This window comes from Apis mellifera, linkage group LG1 (assembly GCF_003254395.2).
Source record: "Apis mellifera strain DH4 linkage group LG1, Amel_HAv3.1, whole genome shotgun sequence".
Lineage (NCBI taxonomy): Eukaryota > Metazoa > Arthropoda > Insecta > Hymenoptera > Apidae > Apis > Apis mellifera.
In genome coordinates, this window is record NC_037638.1 from 21,831,720 (window position 1) to 21,846,865 (window position 15,146).

A 15,146-nucleotide genomic window follows, 5' to 3' on the forward strand; every position below is an offset into this window, starting at 1 on the left:
ACGTATTCCCTTACCTTCTCGTTCTGAACGCAATGGAACACAAAGATAAACAGCCCCTGCAGGCTATTCAATATGGTGAAGATGTACGCCATCGCTACGGATTCTTGGTTCAAGTAGAGAAGGCCGAAGGTCCAGGTGAGTCCCAGCAGAAAGACAAGGACGATCGCTCCTCTCAGCCATGCCCTATATCGATAATTAAATAAAATATCATTTGATCAAATCTCATCGAGATTGGGGGGGCAAAAAAAAAAAAAAAAAAAATAATCAAGTGGAGCGAAATAATTGCGAGCGATGCTTAAAGGATCGTGAAGAACTATGAAATAGCTATATGTGAGCTTATGAAGGGGTGGAGAAGGGATGGAGGGGCAATAGTAAAAGAAAAAGAAAAATAATAAATAAATACGAGGAGGAAGAGAAACGAAGAGAAAAAAGTGGGGAAGAAGGGAGGTGAAAGGAAACGATCTTTTTACGATCTCGTGCCATCGAAAGAATTAAGGTTAACGTGCTAAATGATGGATGATGGTGTGACTTTAATTCTAATAATTCCAATGCTACATTTGTCACGTTCTTATCGAAATGGAGCGGCGAGAACACGAAAGATTATCAAGGTACGACCGTTATGCACCCAACAGTGCACGCAACATTTCGAGCTACGCGACGCTAACTTGTACTAATGTTGCTCGTTTCTACACGCGTGCACGTTGTCGTGTATACCGCTCTCCAACAAAGCATTAGCATCGTTAATGTTCTCGCGTAGTTCCGAAGCGGTTGGCGTCCTATAAGCATCGCACACACCCTTACTAGTTTCTCTACCACTTCTCTCCCTTTTTTTTTTCCCCTCTCTCTTCGTCGTTCGTGTATTCATACTCTCCCTCTCTCTCTCTTTCTCTCATTTCTTTTCCCCCGTTCTTTTTTCTTTTTTCTTTCTCTTCTTTTCCTCTCTCTCTCTCCCTTTCTCTCTCCCTCTCTCTCTCTCTTCTACTTCTTGATTCCCTTGTTAACGATCTACGAAGACTACGATCTCTACCACGAAGGGGAGGAGGAATCGGGGAGATATCGCGAACTACACAGGTACACTAGGCAGGTGTTTGTTACTTCTAATCTCGCGCGTATTCGCTAAGCTACTCTCAAATCAGGCGTTTACACCCGAAACTAAAGGGGTAAATACGGCATGCGGTTTAAATCGTCGTTATGTACTCAGAGGAAAGGCAAACGGCGTGACGTAACTAAGAGGAGTTCGGAGAATATCGATCGTCGTCATGTGTGTGTGTGTGTGTACGTGTGTGTATGTGTGTGCTCTCTCTGTCAAGCATATTATCACGAAGACACTTTGCTAAGTAAGCTGCTTGGTAATTGCAAATTGCTCAGGCTCTCGTTTAATAAGTATGGAATAACACACACACATATATATATATATATATATACATATATATACATATATATATATATGTATATAATAATGACATTTGCGATTCCAGTGAGTCGCATCGATTATGAATTCTGATATATATGATCAGATCATATGTGTCGTGAACTTCTCTTCGCGTACAAACTACTATGTTCTACCTTCTACATTCGCAAGAAATGTATAATAAAAGTAAAAAAAAAAATATGTATATATATGTATATACATATATATATACATATATATAATGATAATAAAGAAACAGTCAATGTAAACGGTAGCATTGAATGAAAAACGCAAAGAGATGGATGAAAACAGTGAACAGTGTTAAATGGTGATGAAATAAAAAGGCACGGATAACGACGATTAGTGTATTGAATGATGTTATATAATGAATGAACGAGAGGTGAGTAATAATAAAAATTGGTAAATATCTTACAAGTGCGCTTGCAATTTGTTGGGAAGAGCATTCTCTTCCTTTCCACTACCAACCAACCACGCCATGCAGAAGAATGTAGAACAGTGTAGACAGAAGTGGGTAGAAGATTTAATACAAAAATGAAACAAGACAGCAAAGTTAGGTGATTGTTCCGGCACCATTTCAATTAATTGATTATTAAAAAAAAAAAGAGAGAAAAAAAAAAAAAAAAAAGTTATAATCCTTCTGATGCAATACTCGATTCGTATTCTTTCTTTCTTCATCTGTTGCTGTTATAATATACTTGAATGGAAGAAATGTTGGACAACATTTTAATTACAGTTTGTTAACAAATTGTTAAGAAAGAAAAAAAGAAGAAAAAAACACACAATGAAAATGAAATACAAAAAGGTTCAAAAAAAAAAAAAAAACAGAAAAAAAAACGATGGAGAGAAGAGATGAGTTTTTTTTTTTTTTTACTGATAATAAAGCAGCTTCGATAATAAAACGAGTCGAGTTTGCAAGAGAATTTAACTACCATCACCAACATTTCCATATATTCCAGAAATTTATCAAGTTAACACCCTGTCGTTATTACTGTTTCTCTCTCTCTCTCTCTCTCCCTTTCTCTCCCTCTCTCTCTCTCTCTCTTCATTCGACATATTTTTTCGTTTAATTTAAATCACAAAAAAAAAAAAAGAACATAGAGCGCAAGCTAATTATCATCGTACTCGTTCGATTGTTCGTGCGTCCAATTTTTCGATGAAGCATGACTCGACTGTGACGGCGTATTTATAATTATAATCACGTATATATGCATTTTAACGAGCGTCAAATCATAGATACACATTGTATATAATAAATATATACGTATACGTATATATATATATAAATATACATATACATATAATCGTATAAATATTACCTAAGATTTACATTAGCAATACAAGTGGTGTGTCGAACGAACGGAAATCTTGCGGTCATTCCAACACATTAACTCATAATAAGAAACTTAAATATAGTAACGAAATTCAGCATGGCCGCCAAAAAGATGCGTGACAATAAAAGACTCTCTTTCGGGAGACATTGTTTAAGCAAGTAAAGCTTGCGAACGTGAACCGAAAGCACCAAACAAACACTTTATATATATTCTACTCGACGAATAGGATTCATTATTTCGCACGTAATCAACGGACGGACTCGATCGATCACTTTTAATATAGAGATATACATAATATATATATATACAAATTTACGTCGATTTACGCATCATATTTATTAACAAACCCGAAATTTTCACGCTTACCTTGCGCTGGCCAATCGTGAGTGCTCCTTACTCTTCATCGCTACGGTTGTGTTCGCGTGCCGGCACATCATATAAATCGCCATCGAAAGAAATACCAAGTTCGCCTAATAAGAAAACCAGATGACAATTTCTCGAGTGTCTATACTCTAACGGTTATGCACGGAATTATGTACATATATTATTGAATTATTCATATTCACGTTTTCATCGAGACAAACGCTCGATGCTTTGATAATTATCATTAATTTGCAACAATTTGTCCCGTGCCTCCTTGCTCGCGAATCGGACGTCTTACCAATATAACGAGTATCACTGGTCCAACGAAGCTGAAGATGAAGTAGTTGTCCGCCCGTAGCCAGCAATATCGATCGGTTCCGTAGCTGAGAGGATCGATTATACAAGAAATGGCCACGACCAGTAACGGAGCACCGTAGGCGATCAGATAATACCAGCGTAACCTTGATTTTTCCGCTTCGAACACCTCGATCAGCATCACGTATAATTGGAAGCCTGGGAAAGAAATTTCAAGGTAGGATCAAACTTTGACACATCGAGCCGCTTATTCGTCGTTCTAGAATTCGATAAACGACGACATGCAATGGATAATATTTACGGAATAGAGTGGTATAGATACCTTCGAGGAACATCCAGGCGAATGCGCAGAGGAAAAAGAAATGCAATAATCCAGCGACGATACCGCAGACAATTCTCTGGTTCGTTTGCCCGATTCCGCAAACGAATAAAATTTCCGCGATCAACAGGCACACGCAGAGATTCTTGTGGATGGTCGTTCTGTCCGACTGAAAGAAAGAAAAGCAAGATTTCTCAAGGTTTCTAAAATTCGAAACCGGTGCAAAACTCGGTATCGCGCGGGATAAATTATTAATTACCTTCAGTCCGCGAAATAATTGAAAGGTCAAAATTGCTAGAACCAGGCAAACCACGGAAATGATGCAGCCGATGTATGTGATGATTTGCAACGCGACCTGGTGAGCTATGTCCAATCTGACAGCGTGAACGTCCATCAGAACGGCGAAATTCGTAAGATGATTGCACTCGCACACTGTGTGAGTCTCGTTGGTTTTCCGTATTTCGCAACCCTCCTCTGACCAAGCGCTGAAAATTAAAAATATTAATTGCTTGTTAACCTCTTGTTTTCTTTTCCAATGAGACGATGTGATAACACACGGAAAAACACGCGTGATGAAAGAGAAACTTTTTTTAATTACCTTAAGATGTAATCCCAGAACACACAAGTCGGATTGGTAACGTTCTCTATAGATAGATGCTTGAAATAGACTCTGACAGGCTCGTTAAGCTGAATATGCCTTCCTTTGCCTAAAGACGCGGAGATCACTTTGCTATTTAGAAGCCTGGTCGTGTTCCTTTTCGGTAATGGTTGCTGCTCGTCGTTCATGACCAACGATGACACCTCGGCTTGCGGCTGCAAGATCTCCTCGAGCCTGTCAAAGGCCATGAAGACCAAACGGACAATGCCACCCTCGCTGTTCTCTAGCAAAGCTCCTCTAGTTAACTCGACACGATCGTTCGAGGCTGTCCACCTCTGTTGAGCCGCCTCTGTCGGGAATATCTCTAAATCGTCACCGATGTTCCGTGCATCCAACACGCGTACTTCCATCACTGTTTCAAGAAAAATAATATATACATATATTGGATCATTGGAGGTATCGGTATCGAGAAATAACTAGAATAGATATTGATACAACCGAAGAATTTGACGATTCTTTCCCTCAGATTAGAACCCTCGGCCATTCTTTCATCGATTTCAAATATTCCGTAGAAATACACGCCCACGCGCGTGTATCATTGGAATGAAATTTATACTCCATAGGAAGAGGATATCGAATCTCTGGATAAAGTTAACCGAATTCTACAACGATCCCACGACTATGAAGTTTCGATTCATCTTCCCGGACGAACAATAAAACTAAACGCGCCATATCTTTCCGTCCGCCATTTTTTCCCCGTTCCTCTCATCGTACATTCCCCATTCGATCAGTCATAAACGTGATGTGGCACGGCCGACGAGGAAAAAAAATTGGAGGCTAGCCGGCGATAGTAGTTACTTTTCTGTTAGCACGGAAGAAAGAGCACGGTCAGTTGGGGGGGGGGGGAGGGGATATTATGTTACATGGCATCCGGCCGGCTGTCGCTCATCAAATCCATCTTCTTTTTTTACCCTTTACTGTTATCCTATTTATCACGTGCGGATCTAATGTTGGTGCTACCGCTTGCTTCGACCGCGGCGCACAGAACAGAACACGCTTCCACCAACCTCAATCACGACCGCGCGCGCGCGCGCGCCACCTTACTTCCAGGAAGTAAATCAAATTGCTCGTAATTTTCTCCGTGTTTTGTTGTGTTAATACGACAGGCAGGGAGAGAGAGTGAGAGAGAAAGGGAGGAGGAAGAGAGAGAGAGAAAGGTAAAGCTCGGGTTACAACATTATCCAGCCAAGATACCAGAGAATTACGATGGGTTTGGATCTTTGTTTTATCCACGCCGGATATTACCAACGTCGCATTCCGTAAGATAAGCGATCTAGATTTATGCGACCCGATCCCAAAGTCGGACCTACGATACTTGCACGTCCATTGTGCTAGACAACTCAACGTTAATTCGTTATCCCATCCTTCGCCACTCCTTTTTACTCGTCACGAGTATATATATACGCCTCTCTCTCTCTCTCTCTCCCTCCTCCTATCTACGACGATCTAAATTAGTTCGTGGGTAATTTTTACCATTCAAATACCACGCGTGCACGATGATAATTCCGACTAATTCCGGAGATGAACGATCTCGAATTCCCAATTACGTTATTTCGCCACGGAATTGTAACCCTCGCGAGATCTAATTTCCCATTCTCTCTCTCTCTCTTCCCAACCCATCTCTCCCCACGGTTCCCTTCTCTTTCCATTCAACGAGTAAAAAAATACGCTACTTACGTATGTTCCTTCCCTCGTGAGTGATCGTTTTCTCGTGCATCAACGTGTCGGCGAGCAAAAACGCGTTCTCCTCGAGCCCGATCAATAAAGAGGTCGCGACTCTCATCTGCTCCTGATGGCTCAGATCCTTCCAGGACGCCATTTGCGCCTTGTCGAGCAGGTTGCTACCCGTCCTCACGACACCTTGGAGCAGCTCGGTCACGCTCACCTCCCTCTGATTCGCGTCCTGATACGTTCTTATATCCTGCGCCATCTTCTCCGCCATGTTCTTGATGATCTTGGTCGTGATCATCATGTCGCCACCGTACAACCCTCTGCTGTTGTTGGTCACCTGCGACAGCTCGCGGCTGATCCCGAGGATCACGTCGCCCTCCGTCACCCTGTTCTCGAGCGTGGTCAGCCAAACGGAGCGGCACTCGCTCAGATCCGGGCTGTCCCTGTGCCAGAAGGCCGTGTCTCCCCTGGCCAGGCATCTCCAACGCGCCAAACCGTTCGCGCCGCCCGGACAACTCTGAACAGCTACGTCGCCCGCCCTGGTCGTGTTCCACGACAGGTTCCTGGCTATCACCGGGGGACACACTTGTCTGCCGTAGTCGTACCACTGCCCGTTCGAGCTCGACTCCGGATATAAGGTACTCGGCACTGCAATATTTGAGTTAGTTACGAGCGTTAGTTGCCCTGTTACTTGGCTTTAGTTAATGGCGCGGTAGTTTAATGTGATTCTAGTGTCCGATCCTCGGCGGACCGGCGGGAGAGGGGGGGCTTAGCTCGCGTTCAACATCGTATCGGGTCTGCGAAATGGAATTTTGGATACCCACGGGTGCTTTAATCTTTTGCACTGATTGTTACAGAGAGTTGGCGAGTTACATCGAAGTCGAAGGTTGGTTAGAGCTCCCGATACGATTTATATACGCTGGCCTCGATGCGGTGGTGTTCGGTTTACTTTAATACGCGGTTGCATTTACACCTCGGGTACGACTCCCGGGAATACGTGGCCGAAGCAATTGGAAAAGAAAAAAGAAAGAATCGATAACTTAGATTTTTTGGGATATCTCAGGGAAGAATATCCATTTCAAGCCCTATCCCTACTTGAAACTCTCTCAAGTTCTGGCGGCTGTCTTTTGAACGTTAACCCTTTCGGATCGTGTAACTGTAATTGACAGCTGACAAGCCCTCGAGCGAACGTGTCGACCGTAATCGAGTAGAGAGATGTTTCGAATTACCCCACACGCATGAATGGATAGATCGTTGGATATATATAACATATATATATATTTATAATTGATCGAATAAATAATTCGTTTTCGTCCCGTCTATCTTATCATCGAACGAATTCGATAATCTAATGGGGAGAGCAATTAGCTCTGTTCTCAAACCTTCGACTTCTGGAGGAGCACCGTCTCTCCTCCTCGACTTCGATGATATAGAATAAACGATACTACACACGGTCTCCTTATCAAAACGCCATCAATGCTCTTCCCTCGTTCAAGAAGATCTCGATGAAACACACTCGAGAACTTACCAGTGGTCCTTCGACTCGTTCTCCAAGGGGCAAAGGTCGACGTGGTTGTGGCCTGAGTGGTCTCGGGAACGATCGGAGGCATCGCCGGTGCATTCGCAGACGGAACGTTCGCAGGAGATATTAAGTCTTGGTCCACTTCGACCTCCATATCGAGCGGCGACCTCGTCGACGTAGGACTGTGAAATGGAACGGTCGTTTGTCACTTTGAAACGCGGCTGTTGCCAGCATCGTGTCCAACGATGCTCGTCGTCCAACGAAAATATTTCCTCCTCCCCCCACCACCACCGGGTCGGGGAGGAAGGCAACGCAAAATATTCCACTTTTAATGGAACATTTTCGATAACTTTGTTTTTCCAACTAACACAAGGAGAGAGAATATCCTTTCGGATGTTCCGTGGCAAAGTTGCGCGGGTAACGGAAATATCTTTATTATTTCACGCTTCAATTTGGGAAAAATATCACCGTATCTTTCGCCGTGCCGATATGGATGGAAATTATCACGGACATTTTTCCAATTTTTTCCTCCCCCAAAGAAGCGAAAAAACAATATTTCGAAACGGACAATTTAAAGTTGGAAAAATTATAAATAGAGCAAATCGAAAGGATACTCTTATTCGAAAAGCAAAATACGCGTTTCGTATTTTAATTCGTAAAGTGTTTAAAGCGTGTACCGACCTTGGAGTGGTGGTTATTGGGAGCGCCGGGGTGGACGGTGCTGGTGGCTGCGGCGGTTGCTGAGCCGAGGGTGTCGTAATCCTCGAGGGAGGCCTGACAGTCGGCTTAGCCGTGCTCCAAACGCTCGGCTGAGAAGTCATGAACCACGGAGGACTCGGACGGGACGTTGTCGTGGTCGTTGCCGCTGCAAGTGTTGTGAGTCGGTGTCGTTTTAATTCGTGGAGGAGACAAAACAAAAGTGAAAACGCGCGGCGCCAAACGAAGGCGAGAAACGGAAAGGCGAGAAGGGGTTGATGGCGGCGAAAGTGAAAGAGTGGCTCGTTAACTTTCGCCAGGTTTACCCTCGAAAATCCTGAGAGAGCTCGTCCACGAGCTTATCGGATTCGAGTATAATTAAAAAGGAAAAGTAGAATTCGAGGACGCGGTAGACCGAAGCTGGCTGCTCGTCAATCGGCTCGAACGACCACGGATATTTTAAACCTCGTTGCAGTTACGTGGATTGTAAGTAAGGATCGATCTCTCGTCGATCTCTCTCTCTTTCTCTTGGCCAGAAACTAAACGCTCGTCGTCACTTGTTTCTTCGTCGAATCGCCCCGTCACGATGAAAACCGTCTTTAATCTCACTCAATTCAAGCTCACCCTTTTCTTTCTTTTTTTTTCTTTTCTTTTTTTTTTTCGACTTTCGTTAAATCTTTATAGAAGGGAGATAATCGTGGCGATAACGACGAATGACTTCGACGAACGAATATATTCAATATATACTTTTTATTTATAAACTCATCATTACACGGTAACGTGCAATTAAATGATATCGAGCCGATAATTTATCGCGTTATCTCTAGATATTATTGGGCCATCGATTCGACGTTGAAGAACCGAGAGAAGAATGGAACGATCGGTTTCTCCAGAAACCGACGATTGTACTCTCTCTCTCTCTCTCTCTCTCTACTACGATTGTCCATGCCCATTTCGGGATTCCCTATCTCGAATACATATCCACGTACCATAACAATCGTACGATGGTTGAATGGAACAATCGGTCGGGCCAATCGGTCACGCGGCGTCGAATCGATCTCGAAGAAATATCCCCGAAAACGAATATCGTTACCTCCACCCCCGAATCGAGTCGAAACAGGGACGACAGGATTAGCCTACCTTCGAAGGTACCCGTGATATCGTGACTATATCTGGCCTAAGAGGAGAGAACGATCTTTAACCCAAGATGGCGACGGCAGTTAATCCCTGAACGGGATGGTCCGCGTATTTCGCGGCACTATCTCTATAGAGGTCATCTTTATTGGCCGAAGGGGTTGGCGATAAGGTAAAATACCGGACGTTGCCGATGTCCGTATACGATACGTCCGGGAGAGAGAGAGAGAGAGAGAGAGAGAGAGAGAGAGAGAGAGAGAGAGAGAGAGAGAGAGACGGCCGTATGCGCATCGAGGGACGGAGTATCGAGAGGGACGCGGAGGAGAGGGCTTTTCTCTCGCTCGCCGCGGTATCGGGGACTACCAACGGGGCTATCCCTTTACTACCTCTTCAATATACGTCGGTTCAACCGATCTATCGAGCCCATCCCTCCCTGGATATCGATCAGACGAAGACGAGGCATTGCGAGTCGTGGAAAGCAAACGGAGAGGCGGAAGGCAGGGGGTGACAGTTTATGGTCCAATAAGTGATTGTGTCGAGCCGGTGGTTTTGGGAGCTCGTAATCGGGGGTAAGTGTGAACGTCGAAATGCCAGGGAAGGAAGCCGCCTTTTCGGTTTGCCTTTAAGTCTGTTTCTGTGGATCGTAAAATGTTCAAACAAATGCGGCATACATGGAAGTGCGTATGGGAAAGAAAAGATTTTTTCGAGGATCAAGACACGAATTTTTTGTTACGGAATCGAAGAAATGGTAAGAAAATCAAATCGTACGAAAATCGTGTTAATACGAATGAACGATCGATGGAAAATTAATCGAAGATCGGGATATTGGAATCATGGCCATTTCGTCATACTCGATTCGCGGAATCGTTGAGCGTAACGAACGATCGATCGATCGATCGCTTGCAGCAATCTTTCCTCCTCCTCCTCCTCCTCCTCCTCCTCCTCCTCCTCCTTTTTCCACATTTGCCGTGTTTGTTCTTATTAAGGTCGTAGAAGAGTTTCATTACGATACGAAACACGTCAGAGATGTTGGACGTGCAGCCGCATGTTCCGCCGCGTTACCGATCCCCACGATCGATTTCTCGATCGCGAAGATCACGTCTTCGCCTAACCCCTCCCTCTTCCTCCCTCTTTGCCATCTTTTCTTTCTCCTCTCCACTTTATACTCCGTCTGTCTCGAGAGTGCATAGCCGATGCAAGCCGTTGGAAGATCTTTATCGGGACACGGGCTCGCAGTTACGTGGGCAACGTGAATCATAAGCGCCGACTTCGGGAAATCCTAATCGATTCTCGCGGTTGAACTGCTTTTTACCCGCTCGAGACTTAACCGCGCCTCTTTAAAAAAAAAAGAAAAGAAAAGAAAAAGCGATTATCGAGAACTTGTTCCCCTGGAAAACGAGATTCTCGGGATGTTTACAGATTTCCTGAAATTCTAAAGAGAAGTTAAATAATAAAAATAAAATAAAAAATAGAAAAACATTCGAATTCTCGCGCAATGGACAAGAAAAATATCGATTGCGGGGAAAAGTATATTTTCATTTTTCACGCGATACGAAACGAAGCGTTATCCATTAGATTCTTCTTAAAGATAAAAAAAATTCTCTTCAAAAGGATACACACGTATGAATCGTGTTAACAATACGAATTTACGTTTGAAAGTACGAAATTTGGAATAGGAATTATTAATACACGTTGAATAAAAAAAAAAGAAAGAAAAGAAAAATTTAAATCATTGACAAACATTTGTAATATCCGCAAACGTATTTCTTCCGACCATTTTGCTAAAAGAATGTTTCGACGGTCGGCGCCTATGCGATTGTTGGGTATCTACGGAAGACCGTTTCGTAGAATAAACGATACAGGGTACAGAGATATTACAGAGAAGGGAAGGGCGCGTACAAAAATGGCGGAGTCTTACTTACCGGACAGGCAACGATAATGCGCCTCGAGGTACTTGTGCGTGTTGGGACAGGGATCGCCGAATTGCAGCGTCGATGCAACAATGCTGCAGTTCTGCTGGTCGTTGCACCTGGTTTGCGATTGGTCGGTTAACATGACGTACACTACGTACACCCTTACCAAAGTGTACTGAACCATGGATCCTGTCCCTTTTCCTCTTATCGTCATTACGGATGCTTACGAAGGAGGGAGGATTGAAAAAAGGGGAGAGACTTTTTCGACGAACGTGTCATTCGTTGTCAATTCTTTCTCGCTCGAAGGTTCACGCCTTTCTCCAAGCCACGATACGAATAATATGAATAATTCAATGATGAAATTTATCTTCTTCTTTATCTTTCTCGTTTATCATCGTATCATCATCATCATCATCCTCGTCTCGTTGAGAAGACTTGGAAAAATCGTGAACCCGGTGTTACAACTCGTGGACGAAAGAAGACGATCGAACGAAGTCGAAAAGATATGTGTTTGTGTGTGCACCAACCTAGGCAATAGTACTGCGCCTCGATGTATTTTCCGGTTCCGGGACACGGATCTTCCTCGAAAATGTCGCTGCGCACGTCCACCGAACAGGAATTACGATAATTGCACCTGCAATCGTCACGAATGAGCAAAAGAATGTCACCCAACAGGGAGAATAACAAGTGATTCGAAAGAAGATTCGATGGGATGAATTTCTTTAACGAGAATCAATGGCGCCGATGAGAAGCGAACCATGACGATCTTGAAAAATGTTTCATGACGTTTTCCATATTTTCTATGTATATATATATATATTTTTTTTTTTCTTTTGCCTCACATATCATTATGAATCATGAAAAATTTCTTCCAATATATATATACATATACATATATATGTATTTACAATTGGAGAATCCGTATTTTCATCATGTTGGAGGCACGATTTTTGTTTCATTCTGTTATTTCGAAACGCGACAGCGTATCGGGGAGAATGTTAGTAACAACAGATGTTCGATACTCACGAGGTACGCGTGTTAGCAAATTACAACAGGACATTGAGTTAGTAGAAACAGAGGTTTGCAGTAGTTCTAAAAGCGCAGTATGCGTTCGTGGTAATAGGACAGATGAACTTGTACTCGCAACGTCGTGCGTCGATTATTTCGTGTTAATGGTATCACGGAGTGTATGTACAGAGATACTAGTATCATGCAGAAAACTGGACTCAAAACACGTTGCAAAGTTTCCTCGACGAGTATATCACATCTACTTTCCTTTCCTTTTCCTTTCTTCTCTGAATTAATCCATCGTTTCGACGCGTACAGAAATCGGGTCACGCGAGCGAAATTTCAATTGTCTCTTTCCTTTTTTTCTAAATTATATTTCGACGTATAAGAAATTGATCGACGAAATTCGATCAATTGTTGTAAACGCATGGCACTTTGTTGAAAAGTAAGTAAACTTTCGCGAAAGAAATTTCACGTCACGGTTTTAATTGTTATTTTACAAGAGAGACTTGTTACTGGATTCGTGAGGGATTTTTAAAGCTTTGCAAAATAAGAACAACAAAATGGAAGTAAGAGAAAGTATATCACGATGACGCGCGAGGGAGTTGGTTCCTGCATAGGGAATTTTTCGTACTTATCGCCGAATCTTTAGTTGGCTTCAAAGATGTTTTCGCCCGCGATTTTAATCCCAAAGACATTCGTTATTCGCGTGGGTCGTTTGATTTGAAAACGAACCGTAATCGTCTTAACGGGGAAAGCAGCTTAGCAGGTCTCTTGGAATCGTTTCATTAAAAATAAATCGACGAGTTTAAAAACGCGGCATTTTTTACTCCGTACTAGACGAGAAAACGCGCCCCAATCCTATTTTTAACGTTACTGGAAAAATCTTATTGACGCGAAGAAAGGGAGGAAACGAAGCGGCTATAACGAACCGATCGATGACGGAAGTGCACCTGACTTAATGATTCAACTATCGAGTATTATTAATGCTTTACAGCACTTCTTTAAAATCAATTTCTCTCCCCTTTATTTTTCTTTCAATTTTTCACGCTAACCAATATTAGAGATCGGTTTAGAGAAAAGTTTTCTCGAATTTTTAAAATATTATCGATATACGATACAACGCGTACGTGTGTATTTAAAGATTAAGTTTCGCGAAGAAAATTTACAATAAATCGATTAATTAATCAATTATTTATATATATATATATATAGAAAATTTTTTGAATCGAAGAGCTTTTTAACAATTTTCTATATTATATCCATCGATTAGAATGTAAATATACAGTCTCGCGAAATCACGCTTTGTCGATATAAATTTTAATATCTGTTCGAAATGTAAATAATGTCGTATCTATATCTCTATATCTCGAGCACTAATATTACCGTGTTTATAAATATTTCTATCTCCAATCTTTCCCACGTATATTTATATATATTCGACGACGAACAGTTCAGTTTCCCGCGCGCGACACGATCGGACGTGCAAAACTCGTCGAGCTCCAATCTCGTTCTTTCGCCGAGCCTTTCGATCGCTTCTCCATTTTTCGCGTAATGCACGCACGAAGACAGACCCGCCTTGGAATTAAAGTTAAAGTGCGCGCACGATTTAATCTCGATCTCGGGGGAGGGAGACGAGCCATTAGAGCAGAGTGCACGGCCCATTGTTGCGCGGAACATTGTCGTTGCGCAGGTGCAAAGCCCTCGACCTGTTATCGGGATACCGACACGCTATCTCCAAGGATTAATCTCCGCTTTTCGAAATTTCGTCGAAATTTCCTCCTATTAATCTCGGCAAGAATTTTTCGTATGCGCGAATATTTTTGATATGAAGAGGAGGAGGTTAAAGAAAGGGAAGAGTCCCTTTGGAGGGAAGGAAGGATTAATACGCGAGCCGACGATCGATCCTCGAAGGGCGGGATTCCTCCCGTTTGCAAGGGTTGTTCCGGCCACGTCAATTTGTCGTGATTCGAGTGGCGTGTATCGACAGTTGCCCGACCCGGCCAACTTCTGCTTACTTGGTTGGCAATTGGCCCTGCGCGTAGATTACCATGTTACCGTACGGGAGGGAAGAGAAAACCGTTCCTGTTATCGACAACAATCTTCCGTTTCGCGTCTCCTCCCAAAGTTTTTAAAACTTTGCCGAATTTTATTAAATCGTGCGCGAAACGAGCGTGTGAAAGAGGGAGGAGTGCAAAAAGGAGAGAAGAGGAGGATCGTGGAGAACAAGGTACGCGCGTGTTCTCCATTTTTTTCATTTACGACGTTCGTGTCACGGTGTGACGTCGCTCTCCCTCTCCTCCTCCCCCACCCTTTTTTTTCTTCTCCCTTTTTCGTCGGGGATCGTCCTTGTTGTTGCACGCGCGCGCCACCGAATCGAATCACCGCTCGGGGTAAACGTAATTTTCAGAAGGAATAAACTACGTGGGAACACGAAAAATCGCCATTTCGCGGATGTTGGGCCGCTCGTTGTTATTAAGGCCTTCGCTTTCCCTCCTCGCCCTTACACGCACACACACAGACGCAAGCCCTTTTCATCGTTCGTTTCCATCCAACGGAGGAATCGCGGCCGCCGCCCGCGTTGCGCTTGTATCGCGCCGCTACTTTGAGCCGAGCACCGGCTGGTGGTGGGTCGGTCGTTGCTTTAATCATCGATTTCACGATGATTCAGGGGACGCCTTCCGACTCGCGTGGGCCGGCCCCCGGATTTAATACATCTCGACCCGTTCACGGCTCGCCACGCTGGTATTTATCTGGGCCAACCACTGTTATTTTTTTCCCCCG

At 43.4% G+C, this 15,146-nt stretch overlaps 1 protein-coding gene across 8 annotated transcripts in view; it reads right to left on the reverse strand.

Annotated features, from left to right (window-relative positions):
• Positions 1–15,146, reverse strand: part of LOC552142 (latrophilin Cirl) — a 362,490-nt gene that overhangs the window by 11,788 nt on the left and 335,556 nt on the right. For 5 of the 8 annotated variants that reach the window (XM_006571347.3, XM_006571351.3, XM_026443282.1 and 2 more), the window contains 11 exons: positions 11,364–11,470; positions 8,293–8,476; positions 7,618–7,793; positions 6,096–6,737; positions 4,359–4,770; positions 4,020–4,245; positions 3,764–3,929; positions 3,425–3,639; positions 3,130–3,233; positions 1,845–1,889; positions 15–183 (listed from right to left, as the gene is read on the reverse strand). In XM_006571347.3, coding sequence (XP_006571410.1) covers positions 15–183; positions 1,845–1,889; positions 3,130–3,233; positions 3,425–3,639; positions 3,764–3,929; positions 4,020–4,245; positions 4,359–4,770; positions 6,096–6,737; positions 7,618–7,793; positions 8,293–8,476; positions 11,364–11,470 — 2,446 coding nt within the window. Of the gene's footprint in view, positions 1–14; positions 184–1,844; positions 1,890–3,129; positions 3,234–3,424; positions 3,640–3,763; positions 3,930–4,019; positions 4,246–4,358; positions 4,771–6,095; positions 6,738–7,617; positions 7,794–8,292; positions 8,477–11,363; positions 11,471–11,881; positions 11,989–15,146 lie in introns of all 8 variants that reach the window. The other 3 variants (XM_006571350.3, XM_026443286.1, XM_006571349.3) reach the window with 2 other exon arrangements.